Raw genomic sequence first — 26,536 nt, 5'->3', positions numbered from 1 at the left:
GAAAATAAGATTGGCGTAAATACAGTTCCATGAAATGCGCCATGAGAGATTGATAGCCTGCGGTTTTACGTGACTATTGAGCTTTCCATTTAATTTTCGACAGGAGTGGTTTCTCTCCGGGAACCTACAAATCTTTCATAAAATGTAGACAACAACAATCTTCAAAAGCGGCCGATGGAATCAACATGAAACGATTTACAAGAGTGACGAATTGATTTTTTTTAATAGAGGAATGAAACACTTCATTAAATACAACGGAGAAGGTCAATATCAGTTGCGTAAAAACAAAAGACCTAGTTGTTTATACCAAACAACAAGTGTATGACAAAAAACTCAATTCACAATCAGTTTATGCCTCATCTTCTCCTATATACAATGAAAATGCGGGTGAAAAGAGTAACTGATGGTCTAAAATGCTACACATGAAGAAGTGTTCTGCTGCCCAAGGTCAATGAATCCATCGAAGCTCTGCAGGTTTCATCGATGCGGCATCTCACCGAATCTGAAAAAGCAACGAAAAGAAATTCAGTGTTTCCCCTACCATTATATTGGGGGGCGCCCCACTCTCCCAATGGCTTTTTCCACCCCCCTTGAATTCAAGTTAATTTTATTTTCTATACAGAGCCATATTGCAACTTCTTTAAATAAACAAGCTAATTAGATGTATGTAATATCTTAATTACACAAATCATAAAAATGATGTCACTACATAGTCGCGAGTTTACAAATTTCTGCTCTCTGAATCTCGCACAGTGCATGGAGTTCACAGCCACTCTCTACTATATAGGGATGGGAGTGTGCGCCACATCTGAGAGGCGACTCATTTTGAATGAATGATTCGAGAATGATTCGAGTGGTTCGTTCATTTGCGCACGCGCACATTTGTGCAGGTGGAGGAGAAGATTAGTTCATTTTCGTTAGTTTCGTTCATCAAGGGAAAGACAGAAGCCAGTCATATGCATTTAGAGCCGGAAAGTGATTTGATCTGTTCATTTCTTGAGTCCTCGGTTTGAGTAATCTCTCTTTACATGCAGTCACGTGATGAACGTGCGACTCAAAAACCAGAAGACTTAAAAGGTGAACTAATCATGGTTCCTTCCGGTTTAGACTGTGTGCATTGGTTATGCTAATATGGGACTGTCAGTGTGACGTGAACGAACCACTCAAATTTGAACACCCATCAGAAGAGGTGAGCTGACATAATCATTGTCAAAAGACCAGGTAAATAATTTTCTCTCTTAAAGCATTCTAGTTATGATTTGTTCAATGTTTGGTGTAGTTATAGATGAGTTTAGAAGCAACTCGTAACATCTTTAGAATATTTTGGCAAATTGAACGAAATGACATTTGTTAATCTCAATGAACGAGACTCAAAGGTCCGAGCCAATAAAATGATCGGAACTTCACATCAGAGGTCTGCACTCCTGTGGGACCCAACTAGTTTTCTTGCGGCACGGTACTAAATTTCAGGAGAAAAAAAAATGCATCCGCCGTGGTGCTGTGTGTTGCTTGGCTGACTGGACTCTGTACCATCCAGCTGGGTGTTTTAGGGAGGCCTATTTAACTTCTGTGGCCCAATATGAACCTGCTACATGTATAGAAAGAATGCTGATATGATATATGAAACACAATTGGTAGTTAGCAATTGGTATAGACCAATTAGTATATTGAAAGGATTTGTTTGTAAATCTGACTTTGAAAAAGTCTCAGCCTCTTGTGCCTTACCAACCACAAACCTAACCGCATGTCACTCTGCAGTCATGCCTCATCACAAAGGGGCAAACAAAACTGCCATTTAGCCTATACTACTTGTACAACCGACATTTGTATCTGTTATGTTTCTCTTTTGGTAGTGCCCAATTTTAACGTGACATTTTGAAAAACGGATTTAGCGGGAATGGTCGGGGTGGGTAGCGGGTGAACAAAGACTGAATATAAGGTGGGAACGGTCAGGTGCGGTATAAAACCTGGTTGGAGCAGGATTGAAATTTCAGTCCTGCACAGATCTCTACTCCCTATCACTACACTGGATGAGAGGCTTTGACTCAACTTGGCTGTCAGAGCGGTAATATCCCCCCTGGCAGAACAAGTCTGATCTTGGTAAGCAAGTCAGTAAATACACCCTTAAGAAAAAAGAAGTATGCTTACATTTTTTTAATTATACTTAATAAAAGTATACTTTATACTTGACCTTAAGTACACTAATATTAATGTAAGTAAGCAAGCAAGCAATGTGTATTTATATAGTGCATTTATTGTGTATGGCCATACACCCAAAGCACTTCACAATCATGAGGGGGGTCTCTCCAGTCTCCACACCCCCACCAGTGTGCAGCATCCACTTGGATGATGTGAAGGCAGCCACAGGACAACTGCGACAGTGTGCTCACTACACACCAGCCACAGATGGAGTGGACGGACAGTGATAGAGCCAATTCAGTGGATGGGGATGATTGGGACGCCGATACGGGCCAATGTAGGAAATTAGGCCGGGACACTGGGGTTACACCCCTAACCTTTTCCAGAAGTACTGAGTTTTAATGACCACAGAGAGTCAGGACCTCGGTTTAACATCTCATCCAAAAGACGGTGCTTACTGACAGTATAGTGTCCCCTTCACTTTACTAGGGCATTAGGACTTACACAGACCACAAGTTGAGCGCCCCCTGCTGGCCTCTCTAACACCACTTTCAACAGCAACCTAGTTTTCCCATGTGGTCTCCCATCCAGGTACTGACCAGGCTCTGCCCTGCTTAGCTTTTGTGAGTAACCAGTTTTAGGCTGCAGGGTGATATTGCTGTGGCAACTGGTAGAGTATATTAATAGCGCAATGAGACAAACTGGCCAACTTTCTTGTTTTTAAAATTATTATTTTCTATTTTAGTTTTAAAGTAGCTGCTATTGCCCTGACGGTCCCAGTCAGCAGTGTAAACTGTGAGAGGGACTTCTCAGCCATGAACAGGGCATTAAATACTTTTATTTTACTTTTATTCCCCCCTAAAACTGTAAACCTAAGGGGAAACACTGAAATTCGTAAACACACTAGGAATAAACAACTGAGATTTCTTTGTAGTCTGCCGACATCTTGATTTCATCTCCCCGAAAACATTTTTAGCTTGTCCTGGAAAACCGCCATTTTTGGTTTTGGTTAAATGGCCATGTCAGACCACAACACGATTATATATTTGAAGCACACAGAGCCTCTTTCATCTGCCATATTTCCCTGAAGATATAGTGTTTCTTTCAACATACTTTGTTACGTTCGTTCATTCTCATTCGGCACTTAAGGTAGTAGTCAAGAAAAGACGATTGGCTCATGTGTCACTTGAAATAAATGACAAAAGCAATCAGTTACATCAAACTAAAAGCACATTTCTTTTTGGAAATTCCTAGAAAATCTGCACAATTTCAAAGCTCAGATTTTGTTTGACATCAAAAGTAAATGCTCAGATGTGACTTTGTTTGAACTCTGCCGACATCCTGTTCACTATGGAAAATCGTGTGTGTTTTTTGTTTTGGCTGGTGCTGAAACATATGTTTGGTGTTTCGGGTTAGGATCATGTTTTGGACTCTTTTATTCAAATCAGGCATAACATCAATTTCAGAGTGGAGACGTTCAGAAAATATAGTGACCGTCTGCTTATACTTACTGTGTATTTATCCCATTTCTTTTCGGGATCGTAAGGTTCCCATCGGCTGGCCGGGAAGATGTGTTTGTTTTTCTCATACCAGCTCCTCAGGACCACTTTTCCTGCATGAGACTTAAAGAAGGGAGAGAAGCGTTCAATGAGCAAATATACTGACAAACCCTGTATTATATATTTATATATAATATATATATATATATATATATATATATATACATACATATACATACACACACACGCACACACATACATATATATACACATATTCTCAAGTTTCTGAAGACAACATGGAAAAAATAATAAATACAATTTCAGCTGTGGTTGCCTGAAACTATTGTTAAATACACAGAACAAATATTTCTAAATTTGCAGTAAATTTCCATATTTCCTTGTTGTTCACACAACAACTAAACCCCCATTATTATGGGAAGACAGATTACACTAAAGTTATGCAATAACAGTATTTATCAAATTAAGATTAACTGATGAGAAAATAAAAACATTCAAAAGAACCAAAGTAGAGTCAACAACAACAACAACAAAAAACACAAAAACTGAAGTGTAATCCCGGGAATTCGGAGCTGCTCACTGTATATACACTGTAAAAAAATATTAGCAGATTCATTTGTTTATTTTCCCCATTTATTCATGCTTTTGAATTGAATTATGAGACCTTGATTTTTCTTCCGACAACTTTTAACCTAGAAACATTCGAAAAAGTGACTTTTATTAGCATTTTTAATAGTTTAAAGCAGTGGTGCCCAAACTTTTTCATATGAAGGGCCAAAAACCAAATATCATTAAGAGCTGAGGGTCGAAGGAAAATATACCAATATACTATACTACATTAAAGTTGCCATGGGTAATTTCCTAATTTATTTCAGGATATTTCAAAATAAATAGAAAAGATTACTTTAAATCATATTATCTAATGCAGTTTAACTTTTAAAGTAAAAACTTAATGCACAAAAAAAACAAAAAACAATTACATTCATAAAACAGTGGAGTTTAATGCTGAATACTCTAGTCCAGCAGAATCTGCCTTTGTCTTGACTTGCTCACCAAAATGTCTCTACATTCTTGGGTGACAATATGTATATTTAAACAAAACCTGAATAGACACACCATTTAATTGAAACATTCATTTTCAGTTAGCTATAAACAATAAAACAACCAAAGGGTTACATTAAATTTGAACTGACAATATTGAAACCATCCCCATCGTTCTTACTCTCTTCTCAGATGAGATGGCTGGCCAAACCAAACGTTACCCGTAGGCCCTAGTTTGGGCATCTCTGGTTTAAAGTGATATATTGTCTGGGCTGGTGTTTTATATTATGATACAAAACCCTTGTAGTAAATTGCCAGAAGATTATCTGTTATTTTACAGACTTATTTCCCTATATATTATATCAAACTACTAAAATATCAATAAAAGTCACTTTGTTAAACTGTAGAGTTGAATTTTTAACTTCAAAAGTCAGCAGAAGCAGAGATTAACATCCCATAATGCAGTTCACAGCCGTAAATAAAAAGAAAACACTTGCAAATCAGTGTAGTAACATACACAACATGACAAAAGTCTTGTTGCCTATCCAAGTTTTAGGAAGAGGAAATAATAATTGACTTTTAATTGATCATTTGGTATCAGAAGTGGCTTATATGAAAGGCAAAGGCCTCTAGATTATACTTATTTTACCAAAATAAAATATGATCATGCCTTGATTTTCAATTATTTATTAGGACAGTAAGGACTGACTTAGCTCAGACAAAAGTCTTGTCACTTAACAGAAATAATGAGCAGAACAGAATATAAAGTCATGCTGCAGTGGAAAAAGAATGAATATTGTGTATGACTCCCATGAGCATGGAGGACTGCATCCATACATCTCTGCAATGACTCAAATAACTTATTAATAAAGTCATCTGGAATGGCAAAGAAAGCGTTCTTGCAGGACTCCCAGAGTTCATCAAGATTCTTTGTATTCATCTTTAACTCCTCCTCTTTCATCTTTTCAATTGGTCTTCTGCAGTACTTTTGATGATTGGGATGCAGTTTAACAGATGATTCATCAGAAAATCTACCTTCTGCCACTTATGCAAATGATCAAGTGGAAGTCAAGTTATTATTTGTTGCCCTTACAACTGGGGTTGACAACAAGATATTTGTCAGGTAGTATAGTAAGGCAATTTAGGTAACAGATTTTTACATTTAATTTCTACTAAACTTTGTTCATTTGTTCAACCAGAAATGCATCTTATGTTACACTTGCCTGACCTCTAACATCACATACAAAGGAGTACTTTCAAAACGAACACAAAACAGCCAAATCGCCTACAGCAACTTCTAGAATCGATGAGAGATGGTGCTGATCAAAACAGTACACTTTTTGGCAGCAAACATCCTGATCCCGTCCTTTCTTCCTTGTGTAGGCATCTTGTTTTGTTTTGTTTAGTCTTTTCTCCAATTGGCTTTTACCTCGTACAGAAAACTGACACAAACTTGGAACTAAACCAGAAACACAAGCTATCAATCATGCTTAAAAGGAAAGTTTGCCTGAAAAAGAAACTTCGGTCATCATTTACTCTTTCTTTACTCGTTACAAACCTGTTTGAGTTTCTTTCATCAGTTTGAAGATATTTTGAAGAAAGCTGGAATCATTAATTTTTCATACAATGGGAGTCAATGGTTACAGGTTTTCAGCTTTCTTCAAAATATCTTCTTTTTTGTTCAACAGAAGAAAGAAACTCAAATGTTTGGAACCACTTGAGAATGAGTAAATAGTGAGTTTGATTTTTGGGTGAAGTAGAAATTTTGATTTAATATCATGAGCTCATTGTACACTCACTTCGACGTTCTAGGTAAAATTGCCTTAACAGCGTATTTGCAAATTTTTTTACTTTAATTCTGATTCAGATATGGCTAAAAAATCCTCCTACCTCATCTTTCTCAACAGTGGCGTCATTCACCAGCCGAATGTCATCGTGCACATCGAAATTGAAAAGGGGACCTAAAGAGGAAGAAGAAGATCTCAACTCTTAACATTAATAACAGAGATGCAGTTAAATAATATAGTAATTAATCAGGAGTATCTTTAAAATCAGGAGTATATTTAAAATCAGGTATAATTAATATAAATATACTAAGTATAATTATATTAATTAGGAGTATATTTAAAATATTCAAAGTCAGAAGCCACATATGAGCCTGTTAAACCAAAGGTAGTGAAGAATGTGGGAACTTACCACTTTTTCCTCGTGCCTTTGTCACAATAAAATCATAGAAGCTGTGGTGCTGGAAGAAAAGCAGGGTTTCTATCATCAAGAGATGTGTTTTATGGGCAAAATCAACTCTTATTGGATAAATAAATGAACTAATGGGATTGGGCCTTATTTACATAACATATTATATTAACATAGGTTAACACACTAATATATTAAAAAGTACTTGTTTAGATCCTTTAAAGAATAAAGAGAAAGAGAGAGCGAGAGAGAGAGATACACACACACACTTTTTTATTTTATAGGAAACTTTACTTACATGTGGGATAATCAAATCCTCTTTAATGTACATTAGATGCTCCACTCCTGCTGATCTGAAGGACACAAACATGCAATGACATCAGCACAAAAGCATCCAAAACACAAGTGCCTTGATTTTCTCCATGCATACTCTGATGAGTTAAAACATCACGACTAGTCACAGGTCAGCCAACTCTCATTAATCATCTCCTGACAAGATCACATATTTAGCACTAGGCAGATGATTTAGATTATAATAGTGGTTCTTAGAGGAAATTGTCACAAACCAAATCCATGCGATCCTCAGAACTGGACCTTGGAGTCATGTAAGTAATTCCAAACAGCAGGTATTTTTACTTTTTTTTTTTTTTTTGATGACTAAAAGGAATCCGGGGCAGCGTGGTGGCGCTGTGGGTAGCAATATCGCCTAACAGCAAGAAGGTCACTGATCCAAGCCTTGGCTGGGTCAGTTGGCATTTCTGTGTGGAATTTGCATGTTCTCCCTTTGTTCACGTGGATTTCCTCCGCTTACCCTCACAAGTCTAAAGACATTCGCTATAAGTGAATTGGCTAAGCTAAATTGTCCGTAGCGTGTGAGTGTGAATGAGAGTGTATGGGTGTTTCTCAGTGATGGGTTACAGCTGGAAGGACATCTGCTGCATAAAACATACGCTGGATAAGTTGGTGGTTCATTCTGCTGAGGGGGCCCCAGATTAATAAAGGAATTAACAAGAAAGGAAAATGAATAAATAAATAAAAGGAATCCTGCATCCAGTGTAAAATCTGCTGCATGTTTCTGGATGTGTAAATGTGAAATGTTGATTTACCATGACCTAGAACACAGGTGTCTCAGTTCCTCAGAACTCAGTTCCAAAAGGGCCGCAGCTCTGCACAGTTTAGTTCCAACCCTAATTAAACACACCTGATCAAACTAATTAAGTCCTTCAGGCTTGTTTGAAACCTACAGGTAAGTGTGTTGGAGCAGGGTTGGAACTAAACTGTGCAGGGCTTCGGCCCTCCAGGAATTGAGTTTGACACCCCTGACCTAGAATGAAGTTAAGGTGGTTAAGTGCAGTGTCAAAATACCTAAACTTCACTAATGTTCCGTTTCCACTGAGTGGTACTTGAGGTTGATACGCTTTTATGGCCATTTCCACTGTCAAAATGAACCTAAAAGTGAACCCTATCTTACCACTTTTTGGGTACCCTTTGCAAAGAGTACCTAGAACAACAAAAGGTACCAAAGGCGGAGCTAGTCGTGCAGCTGAACGCTATTGGTTTACAGAGAAGCATCACTAGCGTGTACACAAGCCAGGAGAATGAAAACAAAAATTAAATGCACAGCCGAGACATTAAATCATAATAATATATCCATATTATAACAAGCCATATTGACCCAAGCTCAAACAAACCTTGTTATCGTCTTGATGAACAGCCACTAAGCCAAGAAGAAAAAAACCAGCTGGGCCCTGTTGTTGTTTTACGAGGCCGCCTAAAATCGTGAGCGGTTTCACTGTCTCCAGAAAGCTTGTGTGCGCTCGCTGCATGATTATATATGAAAATCTTCTCGAGCTGATGATAATAACGTGCACTTGATTACTGAAGTGCTTCTGACATTCAATCCTTTCATAAACAGATAAACCAGGGTTTTTACAGGATTTATCAAGTCAAATTTAAGACTTTTTAAGAGCATTTTAAGACCATAATGAGAAAAATTTCAGACTTGCACAAGGCTAAAGATGTTTTTAATGGCCAAGGTAAAACCTTAAAAAACATTACCGTCACATGATATTGTAAGGAAGATAATTTAACCATATTAATTATCGAATAGAGTTAAAAAATAAATGTTTAATAAAACTTTTATTAAAAACATATTGTTAGTGGTTGAATGAGTGTTGGCCCAACTGCATATAGTTTTAGATGGACATAGAAAAATAACGAGTTCTTTAAAATTATTTAAGACCTACAACACAATGTTTTAGCGGATTTAAGACTTTTTATGGTCTAAAATTTGGTTTTTGAAATTTCAGACTTTTTAAGACCCCACGAAAGCCCCGACAAACACGAGAGTGAAGCGTGAAAAAACAAAGGAGCAAATCATTCTCTCAGCAACCTAAAACAAACTGCCATGTTCAACTATTATCATCATCATCATCACATTTTGGACTATTATGACCTCGGGAATGACGGAATTACTCTCTAACAGAGGCTACATGAGCTGGTGAAGATTAAAGACACAGATGGGAGGTTTGCACTGACTGGGCTATATTGCGTGTTGTTTTGAACCCAAACAAGGACTAAATGTATGCTGTGCGCAGGTTTTCTGTAATTGGTAACATATTGGAGACCGTAAGGCTCTGTGTGTTCATACATGTTGCATTTATTTATTTATTTTATATTAATGCAGACATTAAAGTAGGCTATTTTGCACAATTATTGATCTGCAGTTATAATCAAATCCTGTTCATAGAAAGGTTAGTAATGAGCATTTTACACAAGTAAAGGGATCTGTTTTGTGAGAAGTGCTTCTCATATGATATGTGAATGACTCACACAGCTTTACTGTAGACATTTCCTCGAGTGAGAATGATGTCGACTAAAACTTTCTGTCGTACACCACACCATTTGGCAGAGGATATGCAAGGCAGATAAAGGTGACCTATACCGACCCGTACCACACCACTCTGTAGAAATGGGCCATAACTATTAATGTCTCAATGGTAAGTGACAATATAAGTGTTTACCTAAGCTCACTGAAGTCTTTTCTCAAAACTTCCAGGGCCCTTTGGAGAAACTGCTGGATTGTGTTGCCTTTCTTCATCTACGTGAGCAAAGAACATTTTTACAATTCAGAACATACACTAGAACCCATCTGACTTATTTGCACATGCAGTGTAATGGCAACAATATGGCATTTTGGGTGCGGCATTTCTTTAATTAGGACACTCTAATAACCTGCCGTGTACCTTGACAGTTTTCCGATGCCCTGAGCCATCCCAGTAGCTGAAAGTGATTTCAATTTCTTCACCTTAAATAAAATAGAGAGAACAGGTTTATCAAAGATCAAGAAACAAACACTCAATACTTGGAGGTGGTTGCATGAACATTTCTAAGATTTTTAGATCTTACTTTTGATCTTCTCTTGTTTTCTTTCCCACTCCTGCCTGAGTTCTTCTCTTAAACGATTTTCCTCTTCCTGAAACACACATACAAGACACTTGTTTAAAAGCTCTTAAAGTGAAAGATTAGCCCCTAAAAAATGATTTTCACAACAACTTAAACTGAATAAAGCTGTTCCAAACCTTTCTTCTATTGAACACAAAAGAAGATAATTTGAAGAATGTTGGAAACCGTTAACATTGACATCTATAGTATGAAAAACAAATACTATATATATGTTTCCAACGTTTTTCAAAATATGTTCTTTCGTGTTAAACAGAAGAAACTCAAAGAGTTGAGTGACACATGAAGGGAGAGTATATGATGTTCATTTTTGGGTGAAATATCCCTTTAAATATCCAGTGCATGCTTCCTAAGCTTTTCAATAATACTGCTGACAGACATTTTGACATAAAACGATCAAATATGCACAATGCAAACATAGCAAACAAAACCTTCAGGATTTTTAGAGGCATACAGCAACTCATTTTCAACACTCCTTACTGGAAGCTATTTGGAAATGAGCGCAAACAATCACTCGCTAACAAGACCATGTTTTATGTGACAGCTGATCAACATCACAGGCTGATGTTTCAATGAGTGCTGCTGACTGACATCTCTTTAAATATTGCATATTTGTTTTAATGCATAGCTCAGAGACAGCTCAATGAAAACAAACAGCTGTGTAAAATTGCATCCTGCCATTTGGGAAAATCCGACCACCTTCTTTGACAGTGAATGCAGAAGCAAGCTTTTAGCTATTACCATATTAATTAGGTTTGCATATGTTAAGTATATGAACAATGTATACATGTGTGGGTTATTTACTTCTCTGTCTCTGTCCGGCAGGAAACTGGTGTCCACGTCTGGGTTCTTTCCTAGTTTTTTCTTTTTTACAGGAAGGCCTGGACAAGTCAATTTACAAGAATACAAAATAAAACATTATACATAAATATTGTATAATTAATTTACATATATCCAGATATAAATACACACAAACACACACAGAGGTGAAAACTAAATTATTAAAATGATGTGAAATTTGAATTATTTAAAAAATATTTCCCAAGTGCTGTTTAATTCTAATAACTTATTTCTTTGTCTTTGCTATGATGACAACAGTACATTTTATTTTACTAGATATTTAGCAAGATACCAGTATTCAGTTTAAAGTGTGAACTATCCAAGTTAGGTTAATTTGACAAGTCACTGGACAACAGTGGTTTGTACGGTAGCTAATAAAAAAAAACATTGTTAAGAGAGCTAACAATAATGACCTCAGCAGTTTTTACATTTTTTAAATTATAGGCAAACTAAACTAAATAAGACTTTTACCAGAAGATAAATATAATAAGAAATACTGTGAAAAGAAACTAATTCTTCCTCAGTTTGTTAAACATCACTTGTGGGTTTAAAAAAAATTAATTAATTTAAAATTATATATGACAGTCAATAATATTTTTCTAGACACTTCTATTGAGCTAAAGTGACATTTAAAGGCTTAACTAGGTTAATTAGGTTAACTAGGCAGGTTAGGTTAATTAGGTAAGTCAGTGTATAACGATGATTTGTTCTGTAGACTATCGAAAAAAATTATAGCTCAAAGGGGCTAATACTTTTGACCTTAAAATTGATATTCTCCAGAAGAAAAAATATTATCAGACATACTGTGAAAATTTCCTTGCTGTTAAACATCATTTGAGAAATATTTTTAAAAAAGAAAAAAAAAATTCAAAGGGGCTAATAATTGTGACAACTGTATGTGAGTATATATACAGTGCTCAGCATAACTGAGAATATCCCATTTTGAAAACGAATATTTGTATCCATTTCTCAGTAAATATAGGCCATGTTTTTTGGGTCACTTAAACAAAACAGATTTATTAAACAGATATATTTATTTAAATAATATTTCAGTCACCAAACATATTTAGAAACTGAAATATAATACAAATAAATTCAAGCAAAATATCGCAACAAAAATGTACAACCTACAAATATACTACAAAATTTTTCCTTTTTTTTTTTTTGCTTGTCTTGATTTTTTCCACTTTTTTAAATTTGTATTTAATATTTTTCTATTTTTATATTTAAGTTATTTTGTTAGATAAGCGCCAGATTTGGCTTCAGTACTGACTAATCTAATGTATATACACAAATATAATATTGTATAGCTTCCTATTAAAAATTTTAATTTAAAAGATAGATTCGTGAGGGATGTACTTATATATGCTGAGCACTGTATATAAAAATATAATTAATTAATGTAAAAAAACTATTGTTATTTTTAAATAATAACACATTTAATAATCAAATATATAATAATAATAAAAAATATTTATATATTTCTTTTTCAATTCTTATTAAATGTATGGGTAGAAACTAAATTGCCTAAAGCAAGGTACTCCACTCTAATTTAATTCTTACTAAAAATAACTATAAAGAGTGACAATCATAAAGAAGATTGTTTCTGTGGAAAACTGCAAAGTAAAATCCCGTACATATCTCCTCCTCAATTTCATCCTCCTCCTCCTCCTCCTCCTCTTCCTCCTCCTCCTCTTCATCCTCTCCTTCATCTGGATTGAAGGATAAACTGGCAATCTTCCTTTTCTGCTCTTCCTTTCTTTTCTTCTCTTTCTGTTTCTCCAGTTTCCTATGAGAACAGACCAAAATTGAAGCTTTGAAAGCAAACCTCAAACAGATTTTACGGGTAAAACAAAACAAGGAAAAGCAGAACGCAGGCTTTTCCTTGTTTTCTTATTTCTAATTATTTATTTTTTCCATAAACTCTCATAGAATATACAGTGTGTATATATATGTACAGTGTATAAACCATTTAAAATTGTATTTAGGAAAGAAAAAGCTTAAATCTAAATAATAGAGAGCAAATTAATCGGATGAAAAAGAATAAGTGAATAGATTACAGCTGCAACTCCTTGGACTGCTCTTTCTTGGCAAGCTGTTTCTCTCGTTCTTTCACCAGAGCTTCCTGCTTCGCCTTCATGTCATTCAGAGTCACCAGACCTGCCAACAGCACCAAAATTCATCACTCACAAAGTGACTTTATTACACAAACGAAGCTGACATGATTAAACACAATACTTCTGCCTGAGGGTTGCCAAAAAGTTTGATGATACATGTAACAAAAATAAAGCCTTTCTCAGTTTTCTGAAACTAGAAGTCAAGCTATACACACTCTAGACCAGGGGTGCCCAAACTTTTTGTTATGAAGGGCCAAAAACCGTCCTTGAATGAGGGTGGTGGGCCGAAGGTAAATATACCAAACTGTATTACAGTTGCCATTGGTGATTTCCTCAATTATTCAATATTTAAAAATAAACATGGCTTTATAATAACTACTTTTTATTGAACTTTTTACATTTTATAATAAAGGTATTACAGTGGAAAAAAATGTTATTGAACATTTATTTTCATTTAGTTTTGTTTTTATGTAGCTCAGCTGAGGTGGGGGCTAAAATTACATGTACAGCACTGTGAAAAAGTCTTAAGACACTAATATTTTCACCAAAAAATGGTTTAAAGTGGGTCACTTCTTTATTTTTTCTGTAGCATGTCAGTTTGAAATATCAATTTATATTTAAAAAAAAAAACATTATTTTGTGTCATTAATTGCAAATATAATGGGAGATTATTGTCTGCACAAGGAGTCTAACAGCCAGTGCTCCAAAACTCAATCCAGAAGAATTTTGACAACATTTCTAAAATGCTTTAAATAACCGACCTGCAAACTACCTGAAAACTATAAGCAAGTGCCAGAAGTTGATTAGATTTAGTTAATATAAATTAATTAATTGTGTTTTTATGCATACATTTTTTCAGTAATTGTAATTATACAGTGATGGTGGGCCAAATCAAAGGTTGCCATGGGCCAACTTTGGCCCACGGGCCTTAGTTTGGACATTTCTGCTCTAGACTACAAGCAGTGTTGAGTAAGTTACTTCTAAAAAGTAGCTTATTACTAACTAAATCATTACTATTACATTTACTTAATACTTTGTCTGAAAAGTAACTTAATTACTTGACTTAATACTAAAAATTCACATTAAATCTCAATGCATAGACATCAAAAAACATTCTTAATTACAATTTAAATTTGAGTCAAACGGGACCTTTTAGTTTTGCTTAAAATATGAACAATATACCAGTAAAATATCAACTTATTTATTACTAATTACGTCATTAAAAGTTGTTTAAATTACTTTGTCTGAGAGGTAACTTAATTACTCAATAAGCAATTGAATTACTTGATTACTAAAAATCTACATAAAATCTCAATGCATGGACAAAACATTATTTATTTATAAGAATGTAATTCTTAATTCCTTAAATTAGAGTCAAATGGGGCCTTTTAGTTTTGCTTCAAATGTAATCAATATACGGATAAAAACACCAACTTATTTATAAAAAAAAAAGTCATTGAGTATATGCAATTGTCTTGACAAACGATGTTCATCTTCTTTTGTTATACAAAATATACGACTGCTTTTTTGAAATGATTTATACAAAATTGTTGAATTTGTGTATGGTAAAAAGTATATTTTATGTTAAGTAACTTTAATTAAAATATTGAAGAACTTATTACACCACAAGCGGCCTCACTCAGAAAAACACCGCTAAAGGATTAAGTCTGAATGCTGTACTGTCAAATCATTTTAATATTGCCTTACCAACAGTGCTGGACTTTAGCTCTTGCTCCACAGCGTCATAGTGAGCCGAGAACTTTTTATCAATGTTGGATTTCACCATGTTGTCCTGCGAAAAAGAGTATATATAAGGTGTTTAGAACTGCATGTGAAGACCTAACAAACTTTGTAATAACACTTTATAATGAAATTGATTACAAAAAAGTCAACAATCATTACAGTGTGCAATGCTGAAAGATCAGCCCTTGAAGAGGGTAAAAATGAAAAATTTGTACTATATTTATAAAGAAGACACAAACCAAAATGCCGTTCAGTTTAGGACTTAACAACATATAATTTGAGCATCGATATCGCAATGCGTGTATCTGCAATAGTCACATCGCAGGATTAGATTATTAACTAAAGATTAAAAGATAAAAATAAAATAATTTAATTTTTTTTATTATTTATACAATGATGACCATGTGATTTTAGGTTTGATTGTACTTTTTTATAAGTAAAAAGCACCGTCTGTTTATTGTTTGCCTGTAATTTAATAATTTAATTTAATCTAAATTAATGAATTCTTTCTAAATAGAGCTATTCAATTAATTATTGAAATCATTTTTATATCGCAAAATGTATTGCAGAAAAACAAAATATCGCAATGTCAGATTTTTTCATTATTGTGCAGCTCTAATTTAGTTACAAAAATTTATTTATATCGAAAATTACATGCATATTGTATACAGAACTTTTAAAAAAATGCTAGAATTTGAAAAGGCTTTATTTATGGGTCACAGTGCAAGATCTTAATGATTTAAACTCAATTTTTTATCATCACTTATTAATTTCACTTATTTTAATAAATAATAATTCCCATATTTTAGTGAATGACAATGATATTGTTTTGTTATGATGAATGACAATGAAATAGTCAACATTTAAAGTGGATCAAAAATGTTTGATAAAAGTGTCCTAAGGCAAGAATAGCTTCTTCAATAGTTTAAGGACAACTTCAATGAAAGATCCACTTTGATCCACTTTAAATGTTGAGTACTGTATTGTTTTACCCACATTTTGACATTCAGATTCACACAGATACATGTCTCTTGCTGTAGCATATATATATATATATATATATATATATATATATATATATATATATATATATATATATATATATATATATATATGTGTGTGTGTGTGTGTGTGTGTGTGTGTGTGTGTGTATACATTTATTTTTTTTATTACACGAATAAAGCTATTGTAAAGTCGACAAATAGTTAAACCTTACCCAGTTTTTTTTTTTTTGTTTGTTTGTTTATTTACTACCGTTTACTGTGTTTCTATTATATATGTATTTTTCTGTATTTTTATGTAAACTTTATAACTGCTTTGGCAATATATTTGTAACGTTTGCCTGCCAATAAAGCAATTATTGAATTGAATAGTTAACCCTGTTTCTGTGATTGTTTACGATCTAATGCATCTTGCAGAATCCTATATCTTATGTATTTCACTAACGTTACATACAGTACTTTATAAGGGGCGTGTAACGTTAGCCAGCTGATGCTGAATGAGCAGTGTGTGTGTGTGTGTGTGTGTGTTTGTTTATCAGCTGTGTTTGTTCTTGCCTCTGCGATCTTCTGTTTGAGCTGCTCGAGCTGTTCTCGCTCTCTTTCTCTCTTCTTCATGAGCTGCATCGCTCTCCCCGCTTCACTGGCCGCTCCTTTATACTGCGCCATTGCTGCTCTTTCACGGGACTCTCAGAAGATAAATAATAACGCAAAAATGCGGGTATCTCCTTGAGTTCAGTCAGTAAACAAACGCGAAACTTCTCGACTGAAGCAAGCGGTTGTGGATGTAATACGCAGTAGTGCTTCCTGTTGATGCGCGAGTTCACCGCATTCCAAAATAAAAGTCTACACCAGACGTTTGTCTAAAAATGTTAAAATCGTTAGCCGATGAATAACAGTTATGATGCATAATACGCTTTGAATAATGACAATATTTGTAATAATGATAATATTTGAATAAATATATTAATTTAGAATAGCTTACGGTTAAATGTTCAGAAACGTGTTGAAACAACAAGTCTCTTCTGCTATATATATATAGACTAAATGTTTTCTTTTATAATAATTGCTAAAGGAACATGTGAGACTGCATACTGGTCCTGAAAATACAGAAGATTTATTTACACGGAAAGCTATACTACATTTAAAAATAATTATTCTTTCTTTAATTGTATTGATGTCAATTAAATGCAACATATTTCCAATCTTTTGACATTTTTACCTATAAATGCATCGATAATTATACAGGCTTATTCTGGTACATCCAAATAAATCTTAAAATATGTTATCGTGTTACATTGTTAAACATGATCGGACTTTTAATTCACAAAAACCGGATCGAGTGACTCTGAAATCGATTGTCAGCCTTGGATTGAGTGAGGGATGATTTGGATGGAGATGAAGACGTTGGTGTCCTGTGTCGGGTTTTTGCTTTTATTTGTGTGGCTTTCTCCAAGCCAGGCCCTATATTTCCACATCGGGGAGACTGAAAAGAAATGTTTTATAGAAGAAATACCCGACGAGACCATGGTTATCGGTACGTCCATTGTCAAATCTTCTCTCGGTGATCGGTTAGCTTTGTCGGTTAGCTGATTCATCCATCTGGATTTATTAGTAGAATTATTCCCTGTTCGTCACATTTAACAGCCTAAGCATGAGGACAGTTGATGTAAAATCAGATATGAGGTTTGTATGTATGTTTATGCCATATATCTGCCAAAATAAAGAGGCTGTCTGTCAGTAGATCAGCGCGTTCAAGGATGTGGCAGGTGCAGCATCCGGCTCGGGGTACCTGACGTACAGGTACAATCAGTTTCTGTAGCCACAACCCAAATCGTTTGTTGATAGTAATCAGAAAATACAGTTATTATCCCACATGATAAAAATAATACTATAGTAATTTATTTATGCTATATTAAATATTATAGGCTGTACCAAAGTGCTTGAATTAACGTAATCAGTTGTAGTTATATATTTAGATGTTAAGGTAATATAACTAATATAGTAATATAAACAGATTAAGTTTTCCACAAGTAGTTATGTTATACTACAATATACCACAGTTTAATGAATAAAAACTAAAGTATGCTACGATTCAGTTTAACAGTTCATGCTTATTAAAGTAGAACTAATAATAATAATAATAAAGAGTTGTGATGTGAATGCTTTAAAACAGTATAATACATTTTATTATCGTATGGTTTAAAGACACCATAGCATTTACTATATATTACTACAGTATTTTTTTCCTGAAGTATGACAATAATCCGGCGGCTTGATTTCGTCACAGAATGGAAGAATAAATTGTGAAAACATTCAGAATAAAATTGTTTCCAGAGAAAAGAAACTGAGCTTTAAAATTTAAACTCAGAATTGCTATATATATATATATATATATATATATATATATATATATATATATATATATATATATRTGTGTGTGTGTGTGTGTGTGTGTGTGTGTGTGTGTGTGTGTGTGTGTGTGTGTGTGTATAGCAATTCTGAGTTTAAATTTTTAAGCTCAGTTATATAAACATTTGTAGTCACAATTATTAGCCCCCCTTAATTTAATTTTTTTTCCCCTAACTAGGCAGGTTAGGGAAATTAGGCAAGTCATTGTATAATGATTGGTAGTTCTGTAGACTCGGAAAAAAAAGGGCTAATAATATTGTCCTTAAATAGTTTATAAAAAATTTAAACTGCTTTTATTCTTGCCGAAATGAAAGAAATAAGACTTTCTCCAGAAGAAAAAATATTATCAGACATACTGTGAAAGCTTCTTTGCTCTGTTAAACATTGTTTGGGAAAAAAAAAATCGAAGGAGGGCTAATAATTCTGACTTCAACTATACATCTATGAGATATGTGAGATATGCACTTGGAGTTCAGATAAATTTTGTCAGACTTATGAGATAAAATTAGCATAGACAAAAAAAAAAAAACATTTGTGCGAAATATAGTAAGAATTGTGAGATATAAGCTTGAATTCTAAGACTTTTCTCTACAGTTGTGAGATATAAACTGAATATTACAAGAATTATTGTCAGAATTGCAGCATCTAATCTCAGAATTCTGAGATTAAAAAAAATATGAATTTCGAGAAAACTAAGACTTCAGAAACTTTCAGGCAATTTTTACTTTTTTCTCTTTGTTTTCTTAATATCCTACAGTACTTCTATTCTCAGATTTTGGAGAGAAAAGTCAGAATAATAAGACATAATCTCAGAAATATAGGTAGACAAATCAGAATTAAGATTTAAAAAGTGCAATTATTTTTACACCCCAGTATCATTACTGTATATTGAAATATTAATAATTGCTAAAAATATTCTGGGTGGCGCAGTAGGTAGTGCTGGCACCTCACAGCAAGAAAGTCGCTGGTTCGAGCCTTGGCTGGGTCAGTTGGCATTTCTGTGTGGAGTTTGCATGTTCTCCCCATGTTGGCGTGGGTTTCCCCCACAGTCCAAGCACATGCGGTATAGGTGAATTGGTTAGGCTAAATTGGCCGTACTGCATGTGTGTGAATGAGCATGTATGGGTGTTTTCCAGTAATGAGCTGTAGCTGGAAGGGCATCTGCTGCGTAAAACATATGCTGGATAAGTTGGCGGTTCATTCCACTGTGGCAACCCCAGATAAATTAGGAGAATAAGCCAAAAAGAAAATTAATTAATGAAAAATTATCTGATCCTGTTTGTTAAAGGAATACTCACATTCCACGTTGTGTTTGATTTGTTTAGGGAGATACAGAACTCAACTGTGGGACAAGCAGGCTGGCTCTTTTCTCCCATCCACCCCAGGTTTAGGCATGCATGTGGAAATCAAAGATCCTGAAACCAAGGTAGCCTATTTTATACTCCACTGTCCATAAACGATATGATACATGTTTGCTTGGTACAGGGTTTCTGCAGGTTTCACCATGTCAAATTGAAGACTTTTTTAGACCATTATGGATAAAATTTTAGACTTACAATTGAGTTTTTGAGATGTTAGGCCCAGAATTAAGATACCCTGTTGGTAACAATAGCTACATTTGCCAGTATATTGAAGTACAGGGTTCATACGGTCATGGAAAACCTGGAAAAGTCAAAGAATTTCGACATGGCATTTTCCAGGCCTGGAAAAGTTTTGGAAAAACAGAAAAACCTACAAAGTTTTGAAAAAGTCATGAAAAACAGATGTCTGTATACTTGAATATAGGTTATTTACTTCTTTTCTGTCCTTGGCCAATCACATACTCTCACTCATCCACTTTTATACACATATACACTTATTTAACAACACACTTTCCATGACAACTTGCACTTAACAGCTGCACGTATAACATTGTATATAGTAATAAAGCTCTACATACACTTGTCTATTTGTATATTTGCATTCACTACTTACTGCGTTTTCATATATTTATTATTTGTGTTTTTTTGGTCCTGTCTCTGTAATTCTGTTGCACTGTAGAAGCTCTGCCACGAAAACAAATTCCTCGTATGTGCGAACACACCTGGCAATAAATCTGATTCACATTTTTAGTGCGGTGTAAGCATTATCTAAATCAGTTTTCATAGATTTAAATATAAATTGAAACTAAATAGATTGCTGTGCGTGTTTTACGATATGCTGTAATAAATTTGAACAGGCATTGTTTTTCTTTTACCTCGCGTATGTAGACATTGCATGAAACATTAGGTCATGAAAATTTACTTGAAAGTCTTGGAAAAATCATGGAAAAGTCATGGAGTTTAAGTAGTAAAAATGTGCAAGAACCCTGAGGTAGTTTTTGCTTTGTTTTTATTGCAGGTTATCCTGTCCCGTCAGTACGGCTCTGATGGTCGTTTTACCTTCACCTCACACACACCAGGAGAGCATCAAATCTGCCTCCACTCCAACTCCACCAAGATGGCACTGTTTGCAGGTGGAAAACTGGTACGACTGTAAAAACCATGACAGAGCAGAAGAATATAGAGAGAAGTCTTAATGCTTATTTCGCATCTCAAATATAGACATAAAATATGACAAATACGGTGCAGCATAATAGGTTAATGTTTTATCATTAAAAAAGTTCAGAGTAATTTTACCACTTTGAGTTATATTATTTCAGTTACAGTCTTAATTATTTTTATGTTATTCCTCCATGTTCTGTTTTCTGTCCATTTAAACTCACTATTACAAATAGTTCCAGTTTAGTTCTATGAAGAATTACAGTTGAAGTCAAAATGATTAGCCCTCTTGTGATTGATTTTTTTCCAATATTTCCCAAATAATCTTAAACAGAGCGAGGAAATTTAAACAGTATTTCCTATAATATTTTTTCTTCTGGAGAAATTCTTATGTGTTTTATTTCGGCTAGAATAAAAGCAGTTTTTAATTTTTTTTAAAACATTTTAAGGTCAAAATTATTAGCCCCTGCTCAACCAAACAAACCATATTTTGACTGTTTGAAATAATGGTTTACACACGTAGCATTATTGGTTTACAAAAAAAATAAATAAATCAATAAATCAAACAAAATAATCCTGTTGCACTACTACACTAGATTTTGGTTTTATTGTAAAAAAACAACAACAACAAAAAGCATGTTAAATGAAAATCTGAAATATTTTATGGCTTATTTCAATGAACAAAGATGGTTTAGTGTTCAAAAATGTCTTATTTTGATTATGCTGTTAAATAAATTTTCAGATTTTTTATAGAATATGTATTAATTCCGGTACTTTTATTAAAGGCTGATGTTTTCGAAATTATGGAATGCAATGAAAACAATTAATTGAGTTTGTTAACTAGTAACATTAGGAGTTTAGAAATGCAATGCAAAAATTGTTTTCTTGGTGGGGTAGTTAAAGGGTTAAGCAGTATTTTTTTATTTTTAAATGACTTGGCTAATTAACATAAATAACCCAAGTTAAGCCTTTAAAGCCTATAAATAGCACTTTAAGCTGAATACAAATATATAGAAGAATATCCAGTGAAATATTACGTACCTTCATCATGACAAAGATAAATGAGTTATTAAAACTATTATGTTTAGAAATGTGTTTAAACGATCTTCTCAATGTTAAACAGAAATTGGGGGAACATATACATACAGGGGGGCGAATAATTCAGGAGGGATAATATTTCTGACTTCAACTGAATGTTAGCAATATCGGTCAGATAATAATGTAATTGTTGTTGAATTTACTCACAGGTATTAGTATAGCGATTTTTAGATTTCAGTTTTAATGGAGTATAATTAAAACCCTGTGCTTTCAGAGAGTCCACTTGGACATTCAGGTTGGTGAACACACCAACAACTACCCAGAGATCGCAGCCAAAGACAAACTGACGGAGCTGCAGCTGAGGGTCCGACAGCTCCTGGACCAGGTGGAGCAGATCCAGAAAGAGCAGAACTACCAACGGGTGAGTCTTAAAGGGACAGTTCACTCAAAACTGACAATAATGTCATCATTTACTCACACTTTACTTGTTTCAAACCAGTTTCACTTTCTTTCTTTCTTTCTTCCTTTCTTTTTTTTGTTGAACACAAAAGAAGATATTTGGAAAAATGCTGGAAAGCTGTAACCATTGATTTCCATGGTATATGTTTTTCCTACAGTGGATGATTTCAGCTTTCTTAAAAATATCATCTTTATGTTCAGCAGAATAAAGGAACTCATGAAGGTTTGAAACCACTTGAGGGAAAGTAAATGTGTAGGTTTTCATGCCTGGGTGAACCGTCCCTCTAACAGAGTAAACTAATTCCAGATAACATTGGGTACACTGAGGACGTCTTAAATCAGATTAACATACATCAGCACACTAGCTCAATAATTAAAAGTGCCATGTTATGCTAAAATTCTTTATTTTGTTAAGGATATCTCCTAAAAAAAAAGATGTATCCAAGCTCAAAAAACATATGAAATTCTCTAAATATATATTACAGCGCCTAAAACAGTTTGTTCAATTGTCTACTGTTTCTGAGCCCATCCTCTCTGAGAAGCTTCTTCAAAATATCATCTTTTGTGTTCAGCAGAATAAAGAAACTCGGGTTCGGGACAAGACAACTGCCCACAGCATGATGACAATGACTTGAAATAGATTTTTTAGCTAGTATCATTTTCTGATTTCTGCATACCTTGGAGACATAACTATAAGAATTAGTGCCGCAAGTTAATTTAATGCATTTAATGCATATAATTTTGTGTAGCGTTGTAAAAATATAATTGATTTACATTCACGGCCATGTAAACAACTAAATTAAACTGCTATTTTTCCCAGTTTATTCTTTTAAAGTCTGCGTAAATTGAAAGTTGTTTAAACTTTTATTTGAGTGTGTTGATGAATTTTGAGTAGGGGGCCGGGCTTTCTTTTTGCACATCAGTCCCTCATAGCAAACTAACAGTAAGAGGGGTGTGGGTCGGAATATAGTGGCTGAAGCATCAAACTTACATCAGAGAAGATTTGCCAGTCCAAAAACAGAGAATGGTCACGCAAATGGTCAGAATTTGATTAAAGATTACCACAACAAACATTTTCATTCAGTGGAATCACTTGCATGGACTAATAGGGTATATGCCGAAGCATGCTAATAGGACTTTTAATTTGCCAGTAACCTGGGTTAAGCGCTTCCGCTCAACTGTATGTAATGCAAAAATCAGCGCATTTAAGGTCAATTTTCTTTAAAAATCAGCGATCTCCACTGGCTGAGTGATATCCGATATTAAGTGGGTCTCCGATTGTACAAGAAGCACTGCATTAAACTACTTTCACACCGCCATGTCTTTATAATATGAGAATTTATTTTACTCCAGTATATTCAATGGAGCTTCTGCGCTAGCCTGCCAATTCTTATGGGCGCGTGCAAGTAAACGGCTTTTTGTCTTGTTTTACGCTTGAACAACTAAATGAATGCCAATGTCTGTTAACTGAATGTATTTTAATTACATTACAACATCCATGCTGTAAAAGGATTTGTATAAAATGAAAAAAAATTCACAATAACAGATCAACCTGAAGTTTATCAGTATGGCTAACACACTAGATCGTCATATACCCTATTGCTCACCTAAATAAATAACAATGTGCGCCAGCAAAAAACAAAAAATAATAACCTACATTTTAATTTCACACGGACTATATATATATATATATATATATATATATATATATATATATATATATATATATATATATATATATATATATATATATATATATATATATATAGAGTTGAAGTCAAAATTAGCCCCCCATGTCAATTTTTTCCCCCAATTTGTTTAAAGGAGATTTTTTTCAACACATTTCTAAACATAAGTTTTAATAACGCACATCTAATAACTAATTTATTTAATCTTTGCCATGATGACAGTAAATAATGTTTGACTAGATTTTTTTTAAACACTTATATACAGCTTAAAGTGACATTTAAAGGCTTAACTTGGTTAAGTAGGTTAACTAGGCAGGTTGGGGTAATTAGGCAAGTTATTGTATAATGATGGTTTGTTCTGCTGACTATCAGAGAAAAAAATAGCTTAAAGGGGCTAATAATTTTGACCTCAAAATGTTTATTTAAAATTTTTTAAAACTGCTTTTATTCTAGCCACAATTAAACAAATAAGACTTTCACCAGAAGAAAAAATATTATCAGACATACTGTGAAAATTTCTTTGCTCTGTCAAACATCATTATAAATAAAAGGGGGTTTAATAATAATAATAATTTCAACTGTATCACATTAAAAGCCTGATGTATCAGCTGTAATAAATAAATCATTTTTATTTCAGATTTAATTGTTTAAGTGGAATTAAATGTTTGAAAATAAATAGTAAGACTCCACATGTTCAATGCACAAGAAGTATAGCAATGGATTCACTATGTGCAGCCTATATCAACTATGAATGAATCTGCAGAGTTCAGAAATTAAAAACCTCTTAATTTTGTGGCATTTACTTGATTTGGCTAAATCCTGGAGGGGCTGACAGAAGATTGTTTTTCCACAGTACCGTGAGGAGCGTTTCCGCATGACGAGCGAGAGCACGAACCAGCGTGTTTTGTGGTGGTCCATCGCTCAGACCGTCATCCTCATCATCACCGGCATCTGGCAAATGAAGCACCTCAAGAGCTTCTTTGAGGCCAAAAAGCTGGTGTGAAAAGCAGACAACAGAACAAAGACAATGACCCAAGTAACATTCATTATCGCTGTTTCGATTCTCAAGCATGGAAAAACTTCTCACTCCTTCATTTCAGTATTTTTTTTTTTTTTTTTAATTCAGTTCGGTCTAACTTCAGCTTGAGCAGGTACATTTAGAGTTAATGATACCTATTTATCATTAAAGAAACATAATCAGAAATGCTTCATGTCACGAATGTCGTTCAAGTGTTCATATAATGAAGTAGTATGATATAATACAAATGTTAAACCTTTTCAGTGACGATCACTATGGGTGCATGGAAACTACTGTTGACTAACGGTCGCATTACCCATAAATGTGAAGAATCAAGCCAGCTAATCATTTCTCACTATTTTCAATATGTATATATTGAGGACTTTGACGAATCTGTGGCTTTGTTTATATGTTCTAGCCATTTTTTGGGATCAAAACACCCTCAGATTGGTTTCAGGTTGAGATGAAATTTAGGTTTTTGACGGGAAATGATTTAAGCTAATTGATTGTAGCGTACACTGTAGCTGTTTATCCACAATTTCGAGATTTTCTTAGTTTTTGACTTACAAGATTTGATTTTAGTTGTTTATCAATACATTAGAGATTTTCTTTGTGGTTTAGAAAATTGATGTTGTTCTTGATGTTTGGTTTGGTTATCTATTTATTTTTCAGTGACCTGACTTCGAATATTACTTCAATAGGTACATATGATGAGCAGGAACGTCTGCAATTTAATCAAAAGGTTGTTTTGTTTTCGAGATTGTGACGTTTATAGGATCTTTGGAAATTTTTTGTACTGGCTTCTTACAAATACTGTTTATAAAACTGCTGGTTTGCATGACACTATGACAAAATCCTCCATGTAATGTGAAACGTTGATGGTTATTTCTATGTTAATGCAGCTCTGTATTGATGGGTGTCATTTGAGCTTTGTAATAATAAACTATTTATGTGTGCACATTGTGCATGCACATACTTCACTACTTACTTGGTACTCAATACATTATACATATACAGTGGAAGAAATAAGTATATACAAGTACACTTCACCATTTTTCCCAGAAAACATATTTCTAAAGGTGCTGTTGACTTGAAAATTTCACTGTATTTTTGCAACAACCAATGAAATCCAAATAAAAAAACCTAACTGGTTTAGAAATTAGGTTTTGAGTAATAAAAATAAAATGACGCAATGAATATGTATTGAATACATGAAGAAAGAAAGGTGTGGAAAGGCAGTGAAAGCCCAGACAGCAGCTGAAATCTCTCAGTAGTTCTTCAGCAACCCTCCGCCCTTCCTCAGTGTAAATTCATATTCGCTGCTTCAGTCCAACATCTACATTATCAGGAAG

At 34.1% G+C, this 26,536-nt stretch overlaps 2 protein-coding genes across 3 annotated transcripts; one reads left to right on the top strand and one right to left on the bottom strand.

Moving 5' to 3' along the window:
• Nucleotides 1-206: 206 nt before the first annotated feature.
• fam50a (family with sequence similarity 50 member A) lies at nt 207-16,891 on the bottom strand. 2 transcript variants are annotated; one of them, NM_001017636.1, is given in 13 exon segments: nt 207-502; nt 3,651-3,761; nt 6,588-6,658; nt 6,894-6,942; nt 7,189-7,243; nt 9,914-9,990; nt 10,136-10,197; nt 10,299-10,365; nt 11,157-11,233; nt 12,830-12,981; nt 13,253-13,352; nt 15,017-15,101; nt 16,609-16,891. In NM_001017636.1, coding segments are annotated over 13 exon segments (1,026 nt in total). In that variant the 5' UTR covers nt 16,720-16,891; the 3' UTR covers nt 207-493.
• Nucleotides 16,892-17,415: 524 nt separating this feature from the next.
• tmed4 (transmembrane p24 trafficking protein 4) lies at nt 17,416-26,164 on the top strand. Its single transcript, NM_001002134.2, is given in 5 exon segments — nt 17,416-17,587; nt 19,788-19,888; nt 20,842-20,967; nt 22,294-22,440; nt 25,020-26,164. Coding segments are annotated over 5 exon segments (669 nt in total). The 5' UTR covers nt 17,416-17,442; the 3' UTR covers nt 25,170-26,164.
• The last annotated feature ends 372 nt before the right edge of the window (nt 26,165-26,536 follow it).

The sequence above is a fragment of the Danio rerio genome, chromosome 23 (assembly GCF_049306965.1).
Source record: "Danio rerio strain Tuebingen ecotype United States chromosome 23, GRCz12tu, whole genome shotgun sequence".
NCBI lineage: Eukaryota > Metazoa > Chordata > Actinopteri > Cypriniformes > Danionidae > Danio > Danio rerio.
Note: the sequence above shows the minus strand (reverse complement) of the source record. Positions and strands in the feature narration are given on the sequence as shown.